General features: G+C 46.4%; 3 protein-coding genes across 11 annotated transcripts in view; all 3 read left to right on the top strand.

The window, feature by feature from the left end:
* LOC117891821 (mitogen-activated protein kinase kinase kinase kinase 5) overlaps positions 1-6,203 on the top strand; it is a 46,188-nt gene extending 39,985 nt beyond the window's left edge. For 2 of the 5 annotated variants that reach the window (XM_034797553.1, XM_034797554.1), the window contains exons 8-15: positions 45-83; positions 2,634-3,804; positions 3,865-3,991; positions 4,054-4,407; positions 4,475-4,918; positions 4,988-5,209; positions 5,286-5,412; positions 5,485-6,203. In XM_034797553.1, coding sequence (XP_034653444.1) covers positions 45-83; positions 2,634-3,804; positions 3,865-3,991; positions 4,054-4,407; positions 4,475-4,918; positions 4,988-5,209; positions 5,286-5,412; positions 5,485-5,584 — 2,584 coding nt within the window. In that variant the 3' untranslated portion in view covers positions 5,585-6,203. The remainder of the gene's footprint in view (positions 1-44; positions 84-2,633; positions 3,805-3,864; positions 3,992-4,053; positions 4,408-4,474; positions 4,919-4,987; positions 5,210-5,285; positions 5,413-5,484) is intronic. The other 3 variants (XM_034797556.1, XM_034797558.1, XM_034797555.1) reach the window with 3 other exon arrangements.
* Positions 6,204-6,767: 564 nt separating this feature from the next.
* LOC117891822 (ribosomal RNA-processing protein 8) lies at positions 6,768-7,986 on the top strand. The gene has a single exon (XM_034797559.1). The coding sequence runs from the start codon at positions 6,834-6,836 to the stop codon at positions 7,899-7,901; it is 1,068 nt and encodes a 355-aa protein (XP_034653450.1). The 5' UTR covers positions 6,768-6,833; the 3' UTR covers positions 7,902-7,986.
* Positions 7,987-8,302: 316 nt separating this feature from the next.
* Positions 8,303-22,829, top strand: LOC117891819 (protein 4.1 homolog). Of its 5 annotated transcripts, none has more exons than XM_034797552.1 (16): positions 8,304-8,442; positions 8,708-8,936; positions 14,243-14,305; positions 14,624-14,813; positions 14,881-15,326; positions 15,387-15,539; positions 15,600-15,958; positions 16,030-16,160; positions 16,531-16,659; positions 17,439-17,607; positions 17,667-17,716; positions 20,471-21,043; positions 21,266-21,487; positions 21,822-21,983; positions 22,239-22,349; positions 22,417-22,829. In XM_034797552.1, exons 4-16 carry the CDS (start codon positions 14,667-14,669, stop codon positions 22,480-22,482), a joined length of 2,718 nt encoding a protein of 905 aa, XP_034653443.1. In that variant the 5' UTR covers positions 8,304-8,442; positions 8,708-8,936; positions 14,243-14,305; positions 14,624-14,666; the 3' UTR covers positions 22,483-22,829. The 5 variants fall into 5 exon arrangements, with proteins under 5 accessions (XP_034653441.1, XP_034653443.1, XP_034653439.1 ...); XM_034797548.1 differs by lacking the exon at positions 16,531-16,659 and adding an exon at positions 21,616-21,717 and having other exon boundaries at positions 18,047-21,043; XM_034797550.1 differs by lacking the exon at positions 21,266-21,487 and having other exon boundaries at positions 8,303-8,442; positions 18,047-21,043.
* Positions 22,830-26,613: the final 3,784 nt, after the last annotated feature.

Below are 26,613 nucleotides of genomic sequence, written 5' to 3' on the forward strand. Positions count from 1 at the left end.
TTCCTTTTTTCCGTATCTTTGTTTTTTGTATTTGATTTCCGTAGGAGCCTCTTACAGTATATTGATGAGGAGCTAAAGCTAAGGTAACTACACCCCCAAATATATTGAGAGCAAAACGAACATCGACCATCAAGGCTCTCGGTGACCCACTTCTGTGTCCCCAACCCTTCACCCAAGCATAGATCAATCTGAGCCCCACTCCAACCCTGAAACTGCATACTGTCACGCACACATCCTCATGCGCACCCACACTTACACACAGTCTACATTTGACTTTGATTTAGCGTTAAGTTCATTATATCACATTCTACCACTAACATTCTGCACGAGAAGCAGCCGGAAAAGAAACGAAACTTTCGGGGCATCTTCTCTTTTCTGCACCTGCAGAGCACTCTTGCGCTTCTCAAATGCCTCCACAAATGCACAAATTCGAATTGTGAGTGTGTGTGTGTGAAATTTTAATACATGGAGATCCTGGCTTCCGTTAAGAGCGAGAATACGCACGAATACTTGTGGAAGTTCCTCTGGCAATGGCAGCACCATTATCAGCACCTAGTCCAGTCCTGGCTCAAAAATAGCAACATTTTCATTACTTTTTTCCTTGCTCTATCCATTTAAGCCATATTAGGTTAAGGCTGCTGTTCAGTTATTTTCTGCCTCTCCATGAGTTAGTTCTTCTCGTTCTCCTGGCATTATTTCTTTGTTTACAGAACTTCTCTTGGACCCGGCCTTTGTTTTGTCGTTTATTGTCTGCGACGAGGCTTTGTTCGTCCCTTTTATTCCCCCTAAAGTTTCGCCTTTGTCTATCGATAGGGGAGATGCAGAATAAGCTAAGGAAGAGGCAGGGAACATGCGGAAAAGTGCAGAACAAACGGTGAGCAGACGCACTGTGGAGCACAATAAAAGAGCTCATCGATGGCTCAATTATATTCCGGGCCACCAGAAAGCAATTCTCAACTAATACAGACAGAACGAATGTTTTATATTTTGGGCCAAACTTATGCCCCTATGGTCACCCATGAGATGCGCTCGATTTGTCTGCGTCCATTCCCAAGACCAACAGTCCGCGTACCCTTTACCCGTGTTTATTGTTTATTTATTTGATGTGTGTGCAAATGGGCGTCACATTGGTTCTATTGTTATTATTCTGAGTATTTATGGGTTATCCTAGTGGCTAGTGCAAACAAGTTATACAAGGGACCTGTGGAGAGCGTAGAGTGGCACACGTAAGCGTAATTTGGTGGCGATTTGTCCTCCCACTGGCCTCAGTTCCAGGACTTGGTATTTGTGCTCTGCACTAAAATAGGGAGCCCCTCCCTCCCACAACTTGAGGCTCATCCCAATTGTGATTGAAGATAGAATGTAAAGACGACGAAAATGCTCAGGAGAGGGACAATAATTGCCTCAGGGAATGGGAAAGAGAACGATGAAAAACAAATTGCAATTATTTTAACATAAACTGAAAATTCACGAAAGTAATTCGAAAAATGGGACTCCTCCGGTCATTTCCCGACGAATCACAGCTCCTGCTCTTTCTCTACCCTGCAGCCGAACAGCTGCTAAGATTTTCCAGTAAATTGTTCCTCCTGTTTGTTTTTCGGCGTGTTTGTTCTCGTTTCATTTGGGGAAAATTGTTCCCATTTCGCATTCAATCACATCGCATTTTATTTTTCGAATTAATTTCCCAAGCATTTTTGTCGTTTTATTCGTTTTTATTCTCATCTCTCTGTGTTTTCACATCCCTGTTTTTCTGTTGCTCCGTGGTCCTGTCTGTTGCTCTGGCCCTTTTCTTCCTTTTCTGTTTCTGTGCATTCATGTGCGAGGCAATTTTCTATGCTGCCTTTCCATCTGCATGTGTGAGTATCTATGTATGTATGTGTAACTTTTTATGTGCATTGTATGTATGTATGTCTGTACTATATGTATCTTTGAGCATTTGTGTTTTGCATCTCATGCATAATTTATGGCTTCATATTAGATTATTTATTTATCTTGCGCCCAATAAAAAAGACACCCACTACCGCCACGAAAAGCCAAAAGGAAAAACAAAAACCAAATAAGACCTCCCTCAATGGGCGGAATGGAAAGGGCAGGAGAGCCGACTCGTCGGCCAGGCCGCAGATAATTTCATTAAAAGTGTAATCCGCTTACCCGCCCTCGCCCTTGACCCTGGGAGGGAGGGAGGGGCAGCTGGGCTAAGAGCTTTGCGGTTGCCTAAAAGAGTTTATCATTTTGATTGCATGCGCTGCACACAGATGCACACACACACTCACACACACTCCCAACCACACTGGGTTGCTGAGTGCTCCACATCAGTATCAACTTCTAGGGAGAAGGGCTCACAGGGAGAGAAAGGATATACAACACAACTCTGCTCCCTCCTCTGTCCACAGAACACACTAGACATGTCAGACTTCACCAACCCCAGACCACCAACCACCTCCAACAACAAAAACTCCGCTCACGCTCACAAAATCGAATGTTTTGCGCGGTTATCGATCGAAGAAGCTCAAACACGGCATTCTTTTCTCTCTCTCTCTCTCCCTCTATCGACTATCTTCTCTCTCTCGCATTATCTCTCTCTCTCTTGACGTCTCTCCGCGTGTGTGCTGTGTCGCGATCCTGCTCTGCAGAGCCACACTGCCATTGCACGACACGGGAGTGAAAGATTCAATCGGCCCCGAGTGCAGCTGCTCCTCCCACAATGGAATTGTTGGAGTAGGAAGAGGAGGAGGAGGCGGGGCAAACGGTAGCAGCAGCGGAGGCGGTGGCGGTGCCGGATATGGATGCGGAGTCGGAGGAGGCGATCATCACCAGCACCACACCCAACATCATCATTACCATCAACTGCATCAGCAGAAGCACCCACTGCCACAGCCACAGCAACAGCAACCACTTCAGCAACCGCATCAGCATTTCCATCAGCACAATCAACAGCAATCGACCACCGCTTTGCCATCGTCCAGCACCAGCAGCGCCTTTGCCTCCTCGGCGGCCCCCAATTCTAATTGCAACTCGATCCCCATTAGCTCTTCCGCCTCTCTGGCCACACTGCCGGATCTGAGCTCCTATCTGGGCCTTGGCCTGGGGATGGGGCTGGGATTTTCCAATCTCCGCACCACGAGCATTTGCGATGGGGACGACGATGATCTAGTGGACGTTGACATTGCCATGAATAATGCTGCACCAACGACCTCGGCTGCTGCCGCCGTCCCAGGTTCGGGAGCGGCCACGGGTACGGTTTCTGGTTCCGGCTCTGGGTGCTCCGCCTCAGCCGCACACTACCTGAGGCACAGCAGCAATTATCGCTCTGCTGCGGCTGCGCAGGCGTCTCAGACCGCACATCCAGCCCCTTCGTCGGCGTCTGCGAATGCAAACGGGCTTGGGCATGGGCACGGCCAGCTCCATGGCCATGGGTTGATCACATCCAGCATATCGTCCTCCGCGTCATCAGCTTCGTTTTATAATCGCCTACTACTCCTCGATAATTCCAGCGGCGATGCAGTTGGCGGAAACGTTAGCGGTGGAGGCTGCGCTGGCGGTAGTTGCGTAGCCGGAGGCACCAACGGTGTCGAGGCCGATAATACACTCCCGCCAGTGACGCAATCGATCGGCGACGGCTTCATGCATTCCAGCTGCCCAACGGCCAGCACCGGAGCAGCGGCGGCCGATGAGGCCACAGCCAGCAGCTCCTCGCATCTCTACCAGAATCTGCTGAGGAGCAGCTCCGGAGAGACGCCCGTTAGTGCGGCGGCAGGCTCCTCTGCGGGCACCAACTGTGATTTCCGGCACGAGAGCAACCAGGTGAGAGAGAGGTGTGAAATCAAAGTGAACACCCAGTAAACCTCGTGAACTCTTTTCTAGAATGGGTTGGAAGACTCGCCGCGGCGGCATAGCTCCATGGATCAGTTGATCGGGCTGCTCAATGATATGGGAAAATCTTCGCGGACTCGCAGCCTAAGTGATGGCGGCACCCAAGACGACGAAGAAGGTAAGTGCACAAGTGAATGTATAGCAGAGTCCTTTACCAATTCCTATCCTATCCCATTACAGTGGAAAAGGAGGCGCAACCAGATCTGCTGAACAATACGCCTCCTGTGCCGCCAAAGCGTTCGCACAAGCGTCGCCACACGCCGCCCAGGCCTATCTCCAACGGACTGCCGCCCACTCCCAAGGTGCACATGGGCGCCTGCTTCTCGAAGATCTTCAACGGCTGCCCCCTACGAGTACACTGTACAGCCTCGTGGATCCATCCAGAGACGCGGGACCAGCACCTGCTGATCGGTGCCGAGGAGGGCATCTACAACCTGAATATGAACGAGCTCCACGATGCGGCTATCGATCAGCTTTTCCCGCGCCGCACTACCTGGCTGTATGTGATCAAGGACGTGCTTATGAGTCTGTCTGGTAGGTGTTCGCTTGGCTTAGCACTTATTTCGTTGCCTTTAGCTAACGGTTCCATCGCTAATTGCAGGCAAATCCTGCCAGCTGTACAGGCACGATCTCGTGGCCCTGCATTCCAAGCAAACGGTTCGATTCTCGTTGCACATGAACAAGATCCCCGAGCGGCTGGTTCCCAGGAAGTTTGCCCTCACAACCAAGGTGCCCGATACAAAGGGCTGCACCCAGTGCTGCGTCACAAGGAACCCCTACAACGGATACAAGTATTTGTGTGGAGCGACGCCCAGCGGCATCTTCCTGATGCAGTGGTACGATCCGCTGAACAAGTTCATGCTGTTGAAGCAGTGCGAGTGGCCGGCCATCAGCATCCTGGGAGGAGGCCATGGCTGTGTGCAGAACGGTCACACGCCCGTCTTCGAGATGATCATCACGCCGGAGCTGGAGTACCCCATTGTGTGCACAGGAGTGCGCAAGGCGATGAACGGTTGCCTTAAGCTGGAGCTGATCAACATGAACAGTTGCGTGTTGGAAGCTGCTTCGGCAGAGAGCATGGTCAAAGGAGGTCTAAACGGGCTTTGTCTTGCAGGTGCCAGCTGGTTCCACTCGGAGGACCTGGAGTATGACGCCATGGCCACGATGGTGCCGCGACGCGACCTCCTGAAGGTGGTGCGTGTGCACCAGGTGGAGAAGGACGCCATTCTCGTCTGCTATGGCAATGTGATACAGGTGGTCACGCTCCAAGGCAACCCCAAGCAGCACAAGAAGATGGTATCGCAGCTCAACTTTGACTTTAACGTGGACAGTATTGGTAAGATATGCTAAATGGCACACCACTCCCCTTCCAATAGTAATCCCCAACACTTGACCTCATATATCCATTCCAGTTTGCTTACCAGACAGCGTCTTGGCTTTCCACAAGCACGGCATGCAGGGAAAGTCGCTGCGCAATGGAGAGGTGACGCAGGAGATCAAGGACATGAGTCGCACCTACCGGCTGCTGGGCAGCGACAAGTAAGAATAACCCAGTCAGTTTGTATTGATTCCGGCCGTTAATCGCCGGATCTCATTTGATGTACTTTTCAGGGTTGTTGCCTTGGAGAGTCAGCTACTCAGAACTGGCTCCCTGGGCAGCGAGGAGGGACACGATCTGTACATTTTAGCCGGACACGAGGCCAGTTACTAGACGCCCCACTGTTATATTTTAAATTCGATACACAATACACAATACGTTTTAAAGGCAGGAAGCGCCGACGTCGTCAACTAATAACTGTAATTTAATTACTCGTATAACTAAGAATTGGATTACTGATGATATATGGTAGAAGATAGAGCCACTTATATGTCGTGAGCTCGATAGCTACTTAGCGCACGTTTATTGCACGTAGAGGCAGCCGCAGCATCCATAACAAAGAGATCCAAAACATGTAACATCCAACACAACCAATACACAGAAGAGTCTTAGTCCCAATCTTTGCGCTATACAAACATAATAGATATTTGTAAGTCTCACAGTCTACGTCTGCCCATTGATTCCGTTGTAGTTATATTTTTGTATTACAAACAATGCTTTAATTTATACAACTAACTTTAATGACCTACGATAATCGATAGTTATGTTAAAGATTTGTGTACACGCTTCACAAAGCCAATAAATACGTTTATAAATAGTCAGCTGCGGGCGAAAGCAAGAAAATCCAATTATACATACATACATACATATTTATACATACAATTATACACTACGAGATTTACTAAGGCAATTAGAAACTAATAAATATTTCATAGTCTATAGCAATTGTAAATCGCAATGTTTTTAGCTGGTTAAATCTGCTTTTGAATTGTTTCAATACCGAAATGGGAAGGAAACGATATATTACACATGGATCGTGAAAAAAACGAAGAGTATTTAGGAATGCAAGGCAGAAACGGTTTGCTGGGAAACAAAATTAGAAATTAAGACTTTTCTAAACTAATAACACACAAAATTAAATGCAAATTTAACACATAGACTAAATGTCTGAAAATGTCATTATTTGTGTGTTGAAACTGGTTGTCAAACCACTGTTTTAGGTAAAAAAAAAATTAAAAGAGAAATTTCCGTGCAACACTTTTTTATCGTCTTTAGTTGTAAAAATATTCTCTAGACCTTAAGTTATTTAGTTCTTATGACAAAGCGTAAAACCGAAAACTAAAAACTAATCCAGAAAAATAAAACAGAAACACAAAATTGTTGAACTCTAGTTTAGTGAAAAATAAAAAGTATTGGAAAAACACTGTAAATCAGTTTAGTTTTAAATGTGGCGCCCAACGGAACGCGTTATGATATTTTTCTCAGCACTGCGTCTGCCACACTCAAACGCACTAGCTCTTTTTTTCTTGGTCGGTCTCACTCTCACGTGTTCGTCACTTTTGTTTACAAATTTCTTTCCAAGATGCCGTTTGAAGTCCCTCCCTGGGAAGATGGAGCCGAAATAATTGAGTTTATGCCCATGAGCTCGGCAGGCAGCGGAGTTGGTGCCACAAAGAAGTCAAAGAAAAAGAAACCAAAGAAGAAGAAGCCAAAGGCAACGCCTGCGGCGGGGACGGATACGGCCACGGCCAATTGCGGATTTCAATACAGACCAGGTGTGGGACCATTGGCTCCGCCGGCGGACAGCTCGTCCGACGATGAGGCAGATGACGAAATGCGGGCCATGCACAAAGTGCGATCCGGACGCGTGGAAAAGCAGCGTCCTTCAGTCCAAACGACGAAAGGTGGCAAGAAACAACTCGTTCTGAAGCCGGAGCTGGCGCAGGCTGCTCTGGAGGCAATGGAAGTAACGCCGACAACCGCTGACGCACCCACGCTGGCCAACAAGCTGCAGACGGAGCTCCTGGGTGGACGCTTCCGATTCATCAACGAACAACTCTATACAATGAATAGTCATAAGGCGGAGGCCATGTTCCGCTCAGATGCCTCCGCATTCGATGCCTACCACGCCGGCTACCGCCAGCAGGTGGAAAAGTGGCCAGCGAATCCTCTGAATCGCATTATCAAGACTGTTAAACGGCTGCCCAAGACCACAATCATTGGCGACTTTGGCTGTGGAGATGGCAAGCTCGCCCAATCCTTGCCGAACAAGGTATACTCCATGGACTTGGTCGCTTCACGGGGCGACATCATAGCATGCAACATTACGAACACTCCGCTGGAACCGCAATGCCTGGACGTGGCTGTCTATTGCCTCTCGCTTATGGGTACCAACCTGAACGATTTCTTCCTGGAGGCAAATCGAGTGCTCAAGCTGCATGGAAACGTCTACATTGCGGAGATTCAGTCGCGCTTCGAGGATGCACGAGCCTTTGTACGCAGTGTGAGCGCCTGCGGCTTCGATCTCGTCAAGAAGGATGTGGCCGTCAACTATTTCTACTTTTTTCACTTCAAGAAGATGCGGAATGTGGACAAGGCGGTCAAGCTAAAGCCGTTCTCGCTTAAGCCTTGTCTTTACCGCAAGCGATGACGATATTGATACCAATTGCATACATAAATGAAATGTAGAAATGGAAAGGCACAATAAAACTCAAACTATAGAGCATCAATCGGCTGAATTTAACCATGTCTAAAAACCATAAAGCAAAACTCGTACAGTTAAATAACATATTCCTAAAGTTAGTGTAAGGTTATACCATGCGTCCAAATGCACCTAACACCGTACCTAAAATAACTTACCCTGGCCCATGGAGATTATACAAGGTGGTCTCGTTGGCTAACCATTCTGCGCACACGCATTAATATGTGTGAACAAATTGGTCAGTCGACAAGGCACTCACTAGATAGGGGCCCGAAAACGAATCGATTTGGCAGCCGACGAGACCACCTTGTATAATTCCAGCCTTGGGCTGGCCAAATCACCCTCAAAGAGAACTAACAAGAGAGCGCAATGCTCAATTTTGCGTTTTAGTGGAGTCATTTCATCTATCTCAATCTTCGGCTCTCCCAAAATTTTTTCACTGCGAAACCGAACGGTTGGGTTTGGGCCTTCTCGAATATTTTTAAAGACGGTACGTTTCGGGCTGCCAGAATTTGGCCAAAAAGCATCTGCGATCCGAATAAAATCACATTTGCGCGCAATTCGGCAGTGTGTTTAAAAATAAATTGGAAATTAATTTGTTAACTACCACTTTCCGTGCAGTTTTCTAGTTCTCTTACTCGCCCACGCCTAGTTTCCCACCCTCGCTGCCCCTGTCTATCATTCTCTCTCATTCACTCTGCCTCTCTTTCACTAGTCTCTATTACTCACTCAAACTCACGTACAATTTTCAACAGGTATTCAACGACAACAAATTGTCTTTTTTCGCGTTGAAAAGAAAAAAGTGTTTCAAGAATTTGTTTATTTGCATAGGCTTGTGTGAGTGCAGTAGAAATCGAATCGAATTGCAAATCGGGAAAAGTGAAAACAACAAAAAAAACAGCAGACCACCACAACCACAGAGTATCATCATCTACGTATCCTTTCCGTGGAATATCAAAAGGATTCCAGAGCGACGACTTCTTGGTGAGTATCTGAAAGTTCCACCCGAATCGCGCCTTTTTGCTGGGCTGCTTACATTTTTTTTGGGCTGTGGTCGGGAGTTTTCTGTGGCTTTCGTCTCCGTCTCATTTTATGCTTCCGACGCACACAAATACACTTGGGCCAGAATGACTTCATAGCCACTCACTCACTCACTCATGCACGGGCTGAGAGAGCCGCTCTCTGAAAGAGAAAAAGAGAGGGGAGAGTATAGCGCTGGTGTCTGTAGCTGTGAGCTATCAAGTTTTTCGAGTATCTTTTAGCACGGTATTCTTCCATTTCTTGATTTGCCCACTGTACGTGTATTCGTCCCACATCATATTGTTGCTGTTACTGTTGTCTCGCCATACTTCACTCTTCCTTCAAGTTTTTGTTTTCCTCAGTTCCTTCGCATTTTGACATTTGCCAAGTCGCCTGAAAAAAGTAGTGGCTGGCATTGCAACAGGGGAGGGTTCCAAGTTCCAATTGGACAGTGGTAGTCAAGGAAACGTTCCACAACACCGATCAGATACAAATGTATCTGAAAGAAAACGCTGCCCGTGTGCGTATCTATACATAGAGGCGTTTCGCTTGTAATTTTGGAATGCGACATACATATTTCACAGGGTGGATAGATCGCATCCAACTGCGTGTTCAATTAGTCTCTTGCTTTATAGGGGCTACCATGTCGACGTCACTAGGACCAAAATAGATCGCCTGGTGCCATGGAAATCGATTGCCGTCGTGCAGGCTTTCAGCTGCTTATCAACTTTTAGGCGGGTTTTCGCATTGGCATTTTGATATCGGTGGCATATGTATGTAGCAAAGCAGGGAAACTGCAAAGCCTTTAGCCGTACTACTAGGGAACACGGCTAGAATGCGGCCGATAAGATAGGAACCAAAACAAAGGCCATGAGTGTGTATATTTATGAGTTATGAATGGCAGGTGACTGTTCCCCTGCCCCTCAGACATGCGTCATCTAAGACCAAGAACGATTTTCACAATCCCCGGAAAACCTGGGGCGTTGACTTGCCAACGGTTCTTTGGGGGGCATGGAAAGCAGTTGTTAACGTGGCTGCAACCACGAAAGGTGTCTGGAGAGCTGTGGGCTTTGACCCAAATAGTTGTAGATATTAACATAAAGACTTCTTAATGCAATACATGTACATAAGTGAAAGACAGACAGAGAGAAGTTAGTGAAAGAGAGACACCGAAAGAGTGCTTGCATTAGAAACCGGTTGCAAGCCAAGAAATTGGCTGCACAGCGGACAAACAGATAAAACAGGCGAGCAAAGCAAAAGAGCGGTAGACCTGAGGTTAGGATGAGGAGTACCAGCGACTTAATGCTAATAACTGTACAACAAAACCACGCTACAAAGCAAGTAGAAAATTATAATAAAATCCGAGAATACTCGTTGTGAGAGACAGCGAGAGCAAGAGCGCTAGCTAACGACTTGGCAGCACGCAAACATGGCCAAACAACAAAAGTCGGAATCAGCGTCAAGTCAGAGAGTCGTCGAATGGAATGGAAAACCTGAATTCGTTTGTAGAGAGCCAACAAGGTGTGTCTGTGAGCATTAGAAGCCCACCAGAGAGCGCTCGTGAGAGAAGCTGAGAGCAGCTTAAAGAGAGCGGAAGAGCAGGCCAGGCTTGGGGAATTTTAATTCATAGTAAACTGATGTTTTAGGATACGGGATAGAGGGGCCACATAGTAGGACTCCTCCAATGGTCCGAAGGTAAATCAAAACGTATGACAATTCCTCATCAAAGGCTGATGATACTCGTATTCTTAGCACTCTCCGCCGTCCCCATACTCTCACCGCTCTGACGGTGGAACCAATCTAATCTGTCAACACACTCAATCAGACGGAAGGCAGCTTTTCCAGCTCGCTTCCAGCTACTCTGCCCTCTTTCCTGAGACCCACCCCTCCACCGTCATTTTGCATTCTATTTTTATTTGTTGTCGCATTGATTTTTACTTTTGGTGTGGAGCGGCGGTCGTGTGGCTGGTGGGGCGTCTATAGCTCTATGATTTATATGAAAAGCGCTGAAGTGGACAAAATTCTAAACTGTGGCGGCTGTTTACTTGCCGAGCCTTTCCCCTAGCCCTATGTGGTCTCCGCCTTCCCATTCCGTGTAAGCAAAAATAAAATTGCGTCGATGTTGATCCGGCAGCAGCAGCAGTAACATCGACTGCATTCAGAGTTCGTTGCCCAAGTAGACTAAAGCACCTTAAATAGCTGTTGACAGAATGCAGGTGTGTGGGTGAGGGTCTCTCACTGTTATGCTAGTTGTCAGCGAGCGCTGATCAGAGCATGCTGGTAATTAGCCAAGCGTCACTGGGTAAAGCTGCCACTTGAGCTGGCCAAAAGTGGCAAGCGATAACAAGAAACCCGTCTGCTTAAGTTTGTATGGATGTTTGGATGTTTGTATGTCTACATTTAACGTTGGCCGACGATTACACTTCGTGGTCATCTTTATTGCAGGACCGAGCTGCTGCTCGGTACGATACGGTTGCAAAATGGGAACGGATCTGGCTTATCGAGGCCCCTAAGTCGCTTTCCCGCATGGGTTACACAAATGCAATTCAGTTCCGTTTGTCCGATAAGTCGTTGTGTTTCCCAAGATATAACACACCCTCTTTCCGACAGTATTGATTGACCTACATAAACGCACGCCCAGAACGCGCGAATGTTTACGCATTTCTCATTCCCCCTGCTCGCGCCCTAAGAAAACATCCAAAAAGAAGCCAGAGAGACCCTATGAACTCTCCATCACACATTCAAACAGGAAACTCAGTCGAACTGTCAATGTTGCGAGAGTTCAGAAAGAGTCCCCTCTTGTCTCTCTGGTACATGAGCTTTGCTCGCGGAATCGGGGCCATGTTTATGGACAGACGGATGTAAAGCACATTTTAAATACAATTTATTGGTAACGGTTCGTTGATTTTGGAAAATGGCAGCTCCGACAAGTTTTGTGCATTTTACCGGCGAGGAAAAGCTTAATGCTAATGGCCATATAGCGAAAGTTCATTCACAAGGGCACTGGCGCATACATAAGGACGTACATTTTTTTAAGTGAATTTCCAGCCGAGGGGAGTCAGGGTTTCATCTGCTCTGCATACCCTTCAAACTGGCATGACGGCACCGCCAGGTGACATAATGTGATGACAGAATGTTGAGTGGAGTGTGAGAAGTAAATAAAATGAGTAATAAGTAGAGCTACACCAGTTATCCGTCATTTATCATTTATGTCATTTATGTTTGCCCAGGGCCACCAATGCAAATTTAATTTGATTTAAGTTGTATTAAATGAAACTTAATTAAGGGGAAGCAGGCGCAGCAGACTACGCCCAGAAGCACTCCGAGTGGCAGTCTCAATTGGGATGACCGGCGGGGGCAACCGGCTGAATGGAATGGAATGAAATGGAATCTTTTGTTGTTCTGGTCATTGTACGTGGATGAAACTTTGTTACTTTCACAATACATGTAAAGACATATTCTTCAATGTGTATGCAAGGCAATGTGTGTCTGCCCATCTGTCTTTTTCAACAAATGTATATATTCTCACCCCGACTACAACATCGTCATTATTAGACAATCGCAACGAGACCAGAGCCCAGAGCCAGCTTCTGCCTCTGGTACTTGATGAATTTCACCTCGACCTCCTTCAATTGAAGCGAATGCTCTGCTGTTTTTGGGTGTCGGCACCTATTGCGAATATTTCAATATTCTCTAGAAATAGCTCTCGATTTAATGGCGTAAGCTGACGCTTCGAAGATGATGTCATCGTTAATGCAAACACAAGTGTTACATGCTACGATTAACTTTATTCCCTATCAACAATTTCACGATTTGTTTTGGTTTTGCTGCCAAACGGATTTGCAATGCGGTACCCAGAGATAATTACGCTGATTCACCAAACGTTGATCACTCAAGTGTGCCCTCAGTCACATCACTATTTCGCTCTCAATCGAATCCAATACAATCCAAGCGAGTTGCAACTACCAAAAGTAATTCAACAACTGCAACCGCCTCTCGATGATGTCAATATTGCGTATGCGCAACCTTCAACCATGGGAATAAACACACAGCACAGCCGAAATAATGCTATAAGAGCCACACACACACACACTCACACGCACACATACACCCATGCTCCTCGTGATATACAAAAGAAAAAATAAATAAAATAATATAAATTAGATGTTTGTCTGCTTTTCTGGTTCTGGGTCTGGTCTGCTTCTCAACATACATATTTTGTGAGTTTTCGTATAATTTTGAACGCACGATGACGCCACCAAAATTGTATTCTCTTTGGGGTCGCGCTGTCGCCCGCTGTCCAAAATTGAAATTGTGCTGCGATGTTCTTTGCGAGTTTATTTTTTTCGTTTATATGTACATATGTATGTATGTACATACTGGAAATAATTTGACCCATCAGCTTTGCCTTCGGTCACGATTCCACGTCTCAATAATACTCTCCTAAACTGGTTCAGCTAGCTCTCTTAGTCAATACCCACGCTCCCTGCTCTTTGAAATCGTAAACCTTCAGCAGAAGATATTGTATCCCACATTCGAAATCAATTAAAAACTAAATTGAACTCGCAGTGCAATTGGTCAGTGCATCTTCTGCCAATTGACTCTCATTCCTTTTCCGTTAACGAATTCCTCAATCAACGTTGATTGAAGGCTTGATGTTCTCTGGGTGGGGCTGGCTATCTAGAAAAGAGCAAACCGATAGCAACGCTCCGAACATTTTATGGAATTATTTTCACAATTTCAAGTCCCGCTAAACGACAACCGCAAAACGGAACGGGAACGCGAAGGGGAACGGAATGGGATAAGAAGTAGAACATGACGCAGCCTCGACTTGCCGGCTTATATAACACGACACACACAAGCACATACACGCAGATATATTCAAATAAGAATATATCCAACATATATATGAACATGTCATTGCTGAACTTGGACCAGAGGCTCAGAAACGTGAGCTTGAAAAGATCAGTTGACGTTCAGCTTATGCAAAGGACTTCCGCTGAAAGTGATTAGACATCGTTTCAGTAACTTATAGGCAATATTTAAGTTTGGGTAATTAGAGCTGCCCCATATCTAAGTATAGATCTGCGAGTTTAGACTGATGTGCTGTTTACGACTTGGTTTGCCTAGCAGGCTTTACGACCATGAGACTCGTTTCAGTCTGCTCTTGTTTGAGGGAATGGCATGCGGATGTGGCTTTCGCTAGTTAAACTTTAACCATTGCAATTCAACTTTTAATGAACATTTTCTCGACTTCAACATCTTTGCAGCTCTCCAACAAAGCGCTAAAATATTGGGAGCTCTTGCAGAAAAAAATACTAAGCCAGTTTCAAGTAAGTACCGACTACTGTCTCATCAGCGCCATGTTTTCGCATGACATCATAGTCGCCACACCAGTAGCTGCCCCAGAGGGTAGAAACCCCTGCTAGCTGCTAGTTTCCTTGCTGGCATGTGCCCCATTTTTGTTTGCGAACTGGCGCCAAGTAAATTGAACAATTTTATGGCATGTTTTACGCTCTGGCCGCAGACGCCTAATGAGCGAAGGCGCCCACACATACAAGAAGAAGGAGTGGGCACATCCGGCTGTCCCGTACTGCTGGGAGCCAGGGGCATCTGCTGTTGCACCAACTAAAGTTTTCGCTTTTTTGCAGCGTCCTCCAAGCTGCTGGCGTAGCGAGCCCTCATAAGAGAAAGATGCCAGCGGAAATTAAACCATCCGCGCCCGCTGAGCCGGAAACGCCGACCAAGAGCAAACCTAAGAGCAATTCGTCGACATTCTCGAAGGCCGCTCTAGCCCGCGTTACCCTGCTCGATGGCTCCATTCTAGACGTGACCATTGATGTAAGTAATTAATGTCTCCCTGCAATTACGACTTATCGCAATTCTAATCACCATTTCAATCACAAAGCGGAAGGCCAAGGGTCGCGACTTAGTGAACTCCATATGTGCTGGCCTGAACATTATTGAGAAGGATTACTTTGGTCTGACCTATGAGACGCCCACAGATCTGCGCACCTGGCTGGACTTGGAAAAACCTGTGGCGAAGTTCTTTCGCACAGACCCGTGGCCTCTGTCGTTTGCGGTAAAGTTTTATCCGCCGGAGCCATCGCAGCTGCAGGAGGATATCACGCGCTACCACCTGTGCCTGCAGGTGCGCAACGACATCTTGGAAGGCAGACTGCCATGCACATTTGTAACCCACGCCTTGCTCGGCTCCTACCTGGTCCAGTCCGAGATGGGCGACTATGATGCCAAGGATATGCCCACTCGAGCCTATCTAAAAGACTTCAAAATCGCTCCCAATCAAACGCCTGAGCTCGAGGAGAAAGTTATGGACTTGCACAAGACGCACAAGTGAGTACAACACATTCCAATTTAGCGATAGCCATCGTTTAACATATCCTAACTTTTCAGGGGCCAATCGCCTGCCGAGGCTGAGTTGCATTACCTGGAAAATGCCAAGAAGCTGGCTATGTACGGCGTGGACTTGCACCCTGCCAAAGACTCCGAGGGTGTAGACATTATGCTGGGAGTGTGTGCATCCGGTTTGTTGGTCTACCGCGACAAGTAAGAGACTCTCAAACTCAATCCAAAACTTCGATAATTCATCGTCTCTTTCCCTTACAGATTGCGCATCAACCGCTTCGCTTGGCCTAAGATCTTGAAGATCTCGTACAAGCGTCACCACTTCTACATCAAGATAAGACCGGGTGAATTCGAGCAATATGAATCTACCATTGGTTTTAAGCTTGCTAACCATCGGGCCGCTAAAAAGCTATGGAAGTCCTGTGTGGAACATCACACTTTCTTCCGCCTGATGACGCCGGAGCCGGACAATAAGTCGACCCTGTTCCCCAGGTTCGGGTCAAAGTACCGCTATAAGGGACGAACACAATATGAAACCAGAGCTACTCCCGTGGACCGTACGGCGCCCAAGTTTGACCGAACCCTATCAGGGGCTCGCCTTACGTCGCGCAGCATGGACGGTAGGACTCGGCCTTTGGTTTCGTTAGCTATTTATATCGAAAATCTGATGTCTTTTCCCATTCCCATTCAGCGCTCGCCATGGCCGAGAAAGAAAAGGTGGCCCGCAAGAGCAGCACCCTGGACCATCGAGGAGACCGGGCAGATCGTGGAAATGATGCTGACGCTCACAGCCGTAGTCCAATAAAGAACAAAAAGGATAAGGTAACTGACGCTGCTGACTGGAAACTCCTTCTGGCATTTGCCTAGCTTGGCTTTAACTTGACCATGTTTAACGATTTTCGGATTTAACAAAATATTTTTTGTACTTTCTTCTCGGTTTGTTACTAACTCACTCACAAACCAAACAAAACAAAAACACACGCACACGCACTCAAACCACTAAATACTGATACAACAACATGGTGTACGTCTTCGTCTTCGTATCTGGTGACCCACCATCCATGATAATGATAATGATAATGATAATGATAATGATGTGCTCGTAATTCCGCTGCCCCCCATGTGGCCTGAACTGACTCGTCCTATCACTCCACACTAAAACCCCGAATCGTAAATCCCAATAAATAACCAGTTAATGCGCCAATCGAGCACCGGCACAGGTTCGGCCTCCTCGCAGAGCTCCCTCGAGGGTGACTATGAGACCCACATCGAGGCGGCCGACGCAGCCTCCGCTGAGACCGAACTGCCGCCTCAAGTTCAGGTTAACGTGAACACTTTTATACGTAAACAGTATCAGAATCGATTACTTCCCTCGATTTCTCCTAATTTACTTCTTTTCGGCTTTGAACTCTGCTTATCGAATGTTGTGAGCTTAAGTATGGAGGGAATTTATTTGAAGACCTCCCCCATGGTTTATTTGTTTCGTTTAGGGCTTATCAATTACATAAATGTACATGACTTAATATACATATATATTTTTGCATTCAATCAATCTTATGAACATATTAATTTATTTTTGTTTTGATTTCATAAACGACTTTCCCAAAATCCGGTAACCTCTGAATGCGCAGTTCCTTGATCTTGATATGGTAATTTCTGTACAAAGAAGAACTCCTAACTGTGCCGTCAATTGTAAACGTTTAGTCTCTTTTTCTGTGTGCATTCATTTACTCTTTCTTTATATCCAACTTATATGACTGTTTAGTTTAATTTGTGTTCTATTTTGTGGCGTAAATATCCAACTCCTTTCCAGAGCTGTAAATAAATACTGTTTAACTCACTGAAGGCAAAAGAAGGACACTCTACACAAAACATTCATTAACCAAGTAGTGAACATGCAAATCCTGTATCCTTGTATCCTGAGTTATTTACTGTCTCCCCATTTAAATATCTGTGCTTGTATTTTACTCTTACTTTTGTATACAAATCCAACTGCCTCCCATTTTAAGCATGTTGCCTATTCTCCCGAAAATCCGCCTATATCGTCCATTTGTCCACAAGCTTGGAATGTTCACTAAGAGATTTTTTTTCTACCCATAGGACGAAGAGAAGGAGGCCAAGCTGCGAGAGAAGAAGCTCAAGGAAAAGGAGGAGAAGGAACGCAAGGAGAAGGAGAAGAGAGATCTGGATGAAAAGAAAAAGGCAGAAAAGGCTGCCAAAGCAGCTGCTGCCGCTGCTGCTGCTGCCGCTGCAGGATCGGGAGTCAATGGTGAGTATCTTAGACAGTGAACATAATCTTATTCTCATTCTTCTTAAATTTTTTTTTAGGCAATGACGAGCTAAACGACTCCAACAAGTCTGACAAGTCCGGCAGACGTGTAAGTATATTTGATAGACATAAGTACAAGTGTAAGTATATTTGATAGATATAATGTCTAATAGGCTAAAGGATAGACTCACAGTGAATGCGTTCGCTATTGTGTAAATATAATTACACCCCTTTCCATCCTAACCCAACCAAAGTCACCTCACTTCAGTTGAACCCGTAAGTTCCGATAGTTTGTAGATAATCCGAATCAATTTTAAGTTATCCTTACTTAAGTTGAGTACAATTTTTTAATTTTGTCTTCCCCCTCCCATTTATCTTTTATTTTATGTTTGAAACTTTTGATTTGACCGCGATGCTGAGGGCCTTTACATGCGACCAGGGCGTTGGCATATTCTCCTCGGGTCGCAAGAGCAAGAGCGGCTCACCATCCAAGGATGGCAAGGACAAGTCCGGAAAGGACAAGGACAAAGAAGTAGGTCGACTTGGTCTTGTTGTTACTTCGGGGCTTGGTGAGCAGGAACAGGATGAGGCTAATAAAAATGCTGCCAAGAATCGGGGCTCAACTACCCCTGGCGTCACACGTCCCTATGAGTATGCTGTGGGTGCAGATGGAAACGCTAGCCCAACACGGAAATCCTACACACCTGGTGGCTTCCGCTACGACCAGGATCCCAATGCCAAGAATATTGGTGTCGATGGCCAAGAGCAGCTTTCGCCGACGTCACAGCAGAAGAAGATTGGCTTGGCGTTCAACTATGCTCCGGGCAACGAGAGCGCCCTGAAAGAAACAGCTGAAAAGCTCAAGGCCGGACAACTGTCACCCCGCACCCAGGACAAGTTGAACCGTGGTCAATTGTCGCCGAAGTCTAGAGCGAAGCTACTTCAAGACGGTAATCTTTCGCCTACGACTAGAGCCAAGCTCCAGGGCAGTGCCGTAGATGCGGCCGCTTTCCCCCTGAGCGATGCCCAGAAGAGATCTTATTCACCAACAAAGGGACCTCAGGGATATTCTTCCGGGGCACCGGGCAGCTATAAGCCCATAATTGATCCAACATCAGATTTTCTAGAGTCCCAGCGCTACAACAAGGAGCCAGGGTACGGAGGCTTGGCGAATGCTGGCGCGGCTGATGCTGTTGGAGCTGGAGGTGCTAAGAAGCCTGGCTCTCCCACAAAAACTGGCAAAGGTGCGGTTGCCGGAACAGGTGTTGGTGCGGCAGGAGGAGCAGCAGCTGGAGCGGCAGCAGCAGCAGCCGCTGCTAAGCCTAAGAAGAAACGCGTGAAGATAATGGTTATTACCTCAAAGTATGATCCTGCTACAAAACGCATTGATGCCGAAAATGGAACGATTGAACACTCGACAGGGATCCTCGATCCAGGGACTGGTCGTATTGATACCAAATATGGTGTGATTGACCCAAAGAAGGGCACCTTGGAGGCCCTTAATACTAAAACAGGAAAGAAGGAGCTGTTCCAGGGCGATGTGGACATTAAAACGGGTAATCTGCACTTGGTTTCGGGAGTAGCAGATCCAACGACGGGACGCCTAGATGACACGCTTGGCCAGATTGTGTGCATAACCCCACAAGACAATCCAGTGGTGGAGCTAACGGTCATCACTAGCCGAATTGATCCCGCCACTGGCAAGATCGATACCGTTAACGGGGAGGTTGAGCGCTCTCTGGGAGTCCTGAATTTGGATACTGGCCTGCTGGATACCAAGTACGGAGAGATTAATACTCGCACCGGAGAATTAAAGGCCATCGACCCAAAGTCTGGAAAGATCGTGGTGAGCAAGAATGTCAAGGTTGATCCAGGCACTGGCCAGATCACCATTCTGGGTGTCCTCGACCCTAAGACTAACAAGATTGATCCCAACCAAGGCCGAATAATCGAGGTTGGCCAGCAAATTGACCCCATAGTGGAGGTCACCTCATTGGCTGGAAAATTCGACTCAAAGAAGAACATTATAGATGCCAAGACAGCTCAGGTGGAGACTTCTGGTGGTCAGTTTGACCCAAAGGCTGGCAAGATCGATACGAAGTACGGACAAATCGATCTGGTCAAGCACACCATCACCTTCAACGACCCGAAGTCGGGGAAGACAGTGACGCGTGACATTAAGATCGAGCCTGCCACCGGCCAGATTGTACTAAAGAACCAGATCAACCCCAAGAACAACAAGCCGGACAAGGACTATGCCAGGATAATCTCTCTGAGGATTGTGCAACAACGAGTAGACCCCGCAACCAAGGCGCCCATTTCCCAGGTCAGCGCAGCCAAGGACAAAGACATCATTGTCGATCCCAAGTCGAACCAGATCTGGGTGCCCACGGGTGCCAGCGATCCCAGTACCAACGAGCAGCAATACATTTCCAGCAGCGTCGACCCTAAGACGGGTTACGTCATCACCATCTACGGCTACCTAGACCCCAAGACCAACGAGATTAAGAAACAGACCAAGCTAGACCCCAACACGATCAAAATTGAACCCACTTCTGGAAAGATCTACACCGCCACTGGCGAGGTCGACAAAGCCACGGGTGAACCGCTGTACGCCGCAACGCAGGTGGACCCAGAGTCCGGCGATGTTTACACGAAGCTGGCTCGCGTGGACCCCAAAACCGGGAAGATCGTCATAGTTCGCATTCTGCTCATTTCTAAGACTGATGAGCGCGGTCGCCCAGAGGAGATCGATCCGGAGACCTGTGAGATCGATCCCGTCTCTGGTCGTGTTCTTAAGTTCTTCAACAAAACCGTTTACGTTTATAATATGATTGACCCGGTTACTGGTGAAATTGTGCAGGTCGACCCCAACGATCCCCGCTTCGCTGGAGCCCGCACCACTGTGACCCACACGATGACCCTAACCGGCGAGATTGACCCCGTGACAGGTCGCATAAAGAGCGAATACGGCGACATAGACCCGAACACGGGAGACATCGACCCGGCCACAGCCGTAACAGACCCAGTCACGGGAAAACTGATCCTCAACTACGCCCAGATCGATCCGTCCCACTTTGGCAAGCAGGCGCAAGTGCAGACCACCACAGAAACGGTGCCGATCACCCGGCAGCAGTTCTTCGATGGCGTCAAACATATTGGCAAGGAGGCATTGCGTCGTGACTCCGAGGGCAGCTCTGAGGATGACATGACCCAGCAATATGGCAGCGATACAGTAAAGGACATTGTGCTAAGCAGTCCAAGCCAAGCGGGAGCCAGCTCCAAACTGGGGAAACCAGTGAGCACGCCCACCGTAGTGAAGACGACTACGAAACAGGTGCTGACCAAGAACAACGACGGCGTCACACACAATGTCGAGGAGGAGGTTCGAAATCTGGGAACGGGTGAAGTGACATTCTCAACACAGGAACACAAGGTTAGCAATGGAATACTCCACCTCTCTATGTCTTTCTCTGCATTTGACTATCGCCTTAATTCTTACTCTGAACCTCTCAGACGCTTATAACATTTTCGTATGCCTCCAGCTAAGTTGTAGTTGAACTTTCTTTCTTTCCGATTTGCTGTTTTTGTTGTTGCTGTGTAAAATGTTGTTGAATTATACGCACTAACCCCACTGTTATCCACGCAATCACCTTAGGCTGATGCAACACCAACCGATCTGAGCGGCGCTTATGTCACGGCCACCGCTGTCACCACCCGCACAGCTACCACGCATGAAGATCTGGGTAAGAATGCCAAGACCGAGCAGTTGGAGGAGAAGACAGTAGCTACCACCCGCACGCACGACCCCACCAAGCAACAGCAACGCGTCGTCACCCAGGAGGTGAAGACGACGGCGACGGTAACTAGCGGAGACCAGGTAAGACAGATCATTGAATCCAATATCGCATGACTGCACTTTTTGTTTTGCATGAATTGATTTGATTTTTATTCTTTCTCGATTTGTATTGTATTTGCCTCGCTGTTGTGGATGTTTTTGTAACTTAGTATCAGAGACGAGACAGCGTTTCTTCGACCAGCTCGGGCGATTCGGGCACGCCCATCGATGGACCATATGATGGTTCTAGTGTGGTGCGCACAGAAAACCAGGTTTGTGCTGCATCCCAGTAATATCTTTTTAGACATAAACAAAGGATGTGCATGGCTTGGATGTTCTTATCTAATCTCTATACTTGACTTAATTCTCCCAACAGAAATCTCCGCTTTACTCGAGCTCCGCGACCACAACCACTGGCCCCCATGTGGAGAGCACCCGTGTGGTGCTTGGCGAGGACACACCCGGATACTCGGGACACGGCGAAATCATCTCTACCCAAACCGTGAGCAGTAAAACCCGCACTGTGGAAACCATTACCGTAAGTACATGTGGGCAACCGACACACCGACCAGCTCCCTGTCACTGACCCCATACGCTGAGTGCGTAAGTATTCAGAGGTAGGCTACTTCACTCGACTCCCTCTAAAACATATTTCCTGTGCTCGTGCGCGCTCCACTGTACTATATTCCATACATCAGTCCCTTGTTCGAATGGGTATCAGGTTAATCCATCTTTCAAAGATCACGCTAATCAAATTGTTAATGGATCGTCTCATCCCGTCCTTCCTTCACAGTACAAAACCGAACGCGATGGGATTGTTGAGACACGTGTGGAACAGAAGATCACCATTCAGTCCGACGGCGATCCAATCGATCATGACAAAGCTTTGGCTGAGGCAATACAAGTGAGTATAAGGCGGAATGCTGCATTATACTTTGGGAAGTCCAATAACGTGTACTTATCTTTTGCAGGAAGCGACGGCCATGAATCCGGACATGACAGTCGAGAAGATTGAAATTCAACAACAAACACAGTAGATTTTATAACTATTTCTAAAGATTTTCAAAGTAAACAGCACACGACTCCAAACCCAACAACACATACATACACCCAGCCCACGTATAAAATTACGAATACATCTACAAAAACCGAGATAGACAGCACATGCAGTACACCTTTTATAAAACCTACATATACGAGTATCTACATATATATTTTTACGATTACGAGTTGATGAACCACATGACATAAACACTAAGAAGTCTTAAAGTATCCGTATCCGCAAACGTCTATGAGAAAATGCATCCACATGTTTATTATTTTTATTTTTTTATTGAAAATGTTGTTTATAATTACTTTTTATTATTAAATGATGAATGTGCAAGGAAACGTTAAAAAAAATCTATATATTGTACACCACGATTGCATTCAAATACAAAAATAAAACTTAAATGTACACAAAAGACAAAGCGGCTATCATTCTAAAACAATCGCGTTCCCAAAAGGACAAGGACTATTCGCACTTGATGAAATTGCTTTTAATTTTCAATAAGGCACAAACTCTTAAATATTTGATGAACAACCCAGAAGCACCGACCACAACGGTGAAGATATGAATCAGTAATGCAACGGGGCTGAACCTCTCCTCAAAGGTTTTTGCACGTGGATGCGAGGTGATTGAGCCTTCGCCCCCAACGTCAACGCAATTAAGTGAAATTACCGTCCAAATAGAGCACAAATGAACCCATTGCGACCGGTTCAAGCGCTCAGCGATAAGGACTCTGCATTAACATGAAATATAATTCGCAATTGCCCGCCACAAAGCGCGTGACAACTCGTGAGCTCCAAAGAGGGGAAAACGGCTGTAATGCAATATTTGTGCATCCACTGCGACGAGAAAGGGAAAGGGGATTGGGCCTTGCTAATAATATTACGTTCTGCGGCAGGAATTTCGCTTTGCTATTTTTTGTTTCATTTGTTATGTGCAATTTTTTAAGTCACGATTATAATAGAGGAGAAATTGTGCTGGCGGAGAGTGTGAGGAAGGTAAAGGGCATAAAAAGCGGTAATTAAAGTAGAGCGTACAAGGTGACTTACTAATGCATTGATTCATAGTTTAGATATAAAGTGCGCTACCCACCGATAAAATGCCAAACGAAAGGCGTCCTTCTGAGCCATGCCGTCAATTCGTCAGTCTGTCGGTTAACTTGGGTTTAGGGGCGCCTGCGGTTGCTTAGAATTTGCACCTGCATGTTCATGCCAACGCCCATGCCCATGTCCATGTCGATGTCCACCCCGGATCGACCACCATACACAGGACACGATAACCGCATTGAGTGCTCTCTGCTCATGCATTTTTAAATGCCCCGTTGGAAAAATCCTCTTGCGAATATTTCGTTTTTCGTTCATGTTGCTATTGTTTTGACGAGCCTGCTGCATATTGCATGTTGTTGTGGTCAGTATAAAAGTTGTGGCAAATTATTGCATCAAGTTGTTGCCATTGTTTTAGTTTTTGTTGTTCTTCGAGTTGTTATTAGTTCAAAGGCGAGCGGTTTCTGAAGAAGCCAGTACGCCAGAAGGATTCACAAAGTAATGGAATATCTAAGTAATGCTTCTATGGCGACCTGATGGTTCGCTGATCGTTGATTCAAGCAGCACAGCACGGTATCCCTACCCAGACCTGGGTCCGTGCCTTAGCTCCAGTTGGTATCGAAATCAGTGCAAAAAATCAAATGCAGACCGGCAATTTAAGGCACTCCGACGCGACGACGCCAATTAGATTTGATGACGGTTGTGCTTAAATGTTATAAAACAAAAACTCAGCCCAGAAAGTGAAGAGAGGGCGTAACGTCAAGGGTGGTGTTATCGTACAAAGCGAAAAAGAATGTTAAGTGAATGCAGTGGGGCCGCAAAATGTCATGCGAAATGCGAAGAACCACCTACCCTGCCACTTCCAAAGGTAGGAGCAATCCAATTCTGTTTCATGAAACTGCAATTTGCATGTCTGTCTGGCCATGTTCCCGTTGCCTGTCCACGTATCCTTCCCTTCCCACTTAGTTAAGTAATTGCCTTCGAATGGACTACATGAAATGGACAAGTTTTTCGAGTCCTCCTCCGTAGAGGTGCACATGCACTTTTGGGATTGCGCAACAGGTGGAGGTAATTATTGAAAATATTTGCATGGCAGCTCCCCGCCCGGGGGATAGTGCACCTTTCTCTACTCAACCCGTTATTTAGTTGTTTGTAAACAAATGCCCTAACTCATGGATGGAGGGAATTTCCTAACGCATTGGAAGACCTTACGCTCTGAAAAGAGATGACGCATGCGCTTATCAAATTTAACTGTTATACTGTGAATTTCTCCAGGGAAATGCTCATTGAGAGAAATTACTAGATATTAGAGTGGGTGATGGTGATCCTTGCGAGGCTCTTTCCGCTTACAAGGCAGCTTTTTGTTGAAGTCGAGCCTAAATCTCGTTTACAACCGTATCCTAGTATGTAGGCTAAATGACCTCTCGAGCATGCCCTTTCAGCCTTCCATCCACTTCCACTTAACACATTCTTTTTGGCTAATTAATAGCCCATACTCTAATGGAATTTTCCGACAGCCAGGTAAACTGTTTTCTTGGCCAATCGCCCAAGAAATCATCATTAGGCTTTTGACAGTATATTTGATTTGGAAGTACGCACATGACGTCCCACTACTTACTCCATGGACAAATATTGAAACGGCGTAATTAGCGCTGGACACATAATAAGGCACACAAGTGATTAATTAGTCTAACCGAACATTTCCTGATTAGTAAGAAAGCATTTCCAACAAAGGTACAGACGACTAGCATTTGAATTCCCAGCACGCAGATCGCATAAACGTTAAAAAAAAGAAAATAACTGTAACCGAATTTGCAATCAAATTCAGAGAACGAAAAAGGCTTAACTGACCACTCTACTCGGTGGAGCGATTTGGGTTTATTGGGTGAACAAATATTGAAAAGAAATTTGCGCTAAACGCCTCAAATTGCCAAGGATGATAGCCACACGTATTGAAATGGCAATAAATGCAAATGAAAAGCAATAAACACATATCCACACAAGCTCACAGAAGTCAGGCCTACCTCGGCCAACCCTTAACTCTAACTTCCTCTAGAGTCAATTCGTGGAAGAAGGTTATTTTTATGAACAGAACGGGTTAACAAAAACACATTTTCAATAAATACCGATTATGATGAGCCGCCTCCCGCCCAATTCGACCACTTGGACGAGGATTTGACTTTGTCAGTTTCGATTCGGGCATGCGAATTATTGTACTAACGCGTGGACTCATTGGAAGGTGGGGTTGGAGGGAACATATGGCTGTTTTCAGGTGGGTCATTCGATGGCCCATTTATAAAATTATGATACAACATAAAAATTTGATGAGCTTCAGCGTTAAAAGTGCTCTGGTCCCTGACTTCCGACAAACAACCCACTGAAAAGTTTACAACAAAGCCAATAACAAGTTCCACTGTTCGAATTTGGTGGGCTCTTACGCAAGTTGCGAGGCCCACTCGTTGAGTTCCGTCTATTTTCTATCCAAATTATCAGTTGCCTCAAGCATTGCATGTCTTTGGCATACGTGTGTCATAAAAAATTCATGGTCTTCGTTCAATGTAGTCCACATAATTAGACGGGCTGCCAAAAAAGAAAGCAATTTCGAAAGTATGGCACCATTAGGATCTACCAGTGGTCGCACCACTCTACAATTACCTATGAGTCCTAATAGTTTAGAAGTATACGAACGTAGTATAGGGAACGCCGCTCACCCGACGAGTATACTCCTTCACTTCATTCGGCAGTGGGTATGCAAATGGAGCACATGTCCAGATCGGACCTCCCCCTGAGAGGGGACGATTAGCTTTTTGTATTGGCTGTTGTCCAGAACCCAATAGATGTGGCCCATAAAAAACAATGCGACAATCGTTAGATTTCCCCACGATGATTGCGGGCGTTCCATGTCCTGAAATTTGCGCGCTTATCACTTTAATGTCGGTTGCTCGCCTTGCACTTTGTGGGGACAGGGACACACGTTGGTCATTTCGCGTAAAGGTCATTGTGTTATTCGGCCCCAACACAGCCCACAACAGAAACCCACGTAATAGCGTACAATTTATATTATTAATGCTTCATAT

The sequence above is a fragment of the Drosophila subobscura genome, chromosome E, assembly GCF_008121235.1.
Source record: "Drosophila subobscura isolate 14011-0131.10 chromosome E, UCBerk_Dsub_1.0, whole genome shotgun sequence".
In the NCBI taxonomy this organism is placed as follows: Eukaryota; Metazoa; Arthropoda; class Insecta; order Diptera; family Drosophilidae; genus Drosophila; species Drosophila subobscura.

Coding starts and splice junctions, on each gene's coding strand:
- LOC117891822 (XM_034797559.1), top strand. CDS start 6,834: ATGCCGTTTGAAGTCCCTCCCTGGGAAGATGGAGCCGAAATAATTGAG.
- LOC117891819 (XM_034797548.1), top strand. CDS start 14,667: ATGCCAGCGGAAATTAAACCATCCGCGCCCGCTGAGCCGGAAACGCCG. Junction 14,814..14,880: donor TTCTAGACGTGACCATTGAT/GTAAGTAATTAA, acceptor TCAATCACAAAG/CGGAAGGCCAAGGGTCGCGA. Junction 21,718..21,821: donor TGGTGCGCACAGAAAACCAG/GTTTGTGCTGCA, acceptor TTCTCCCAACAG/AAATCTCCGCTTTACTCGAG.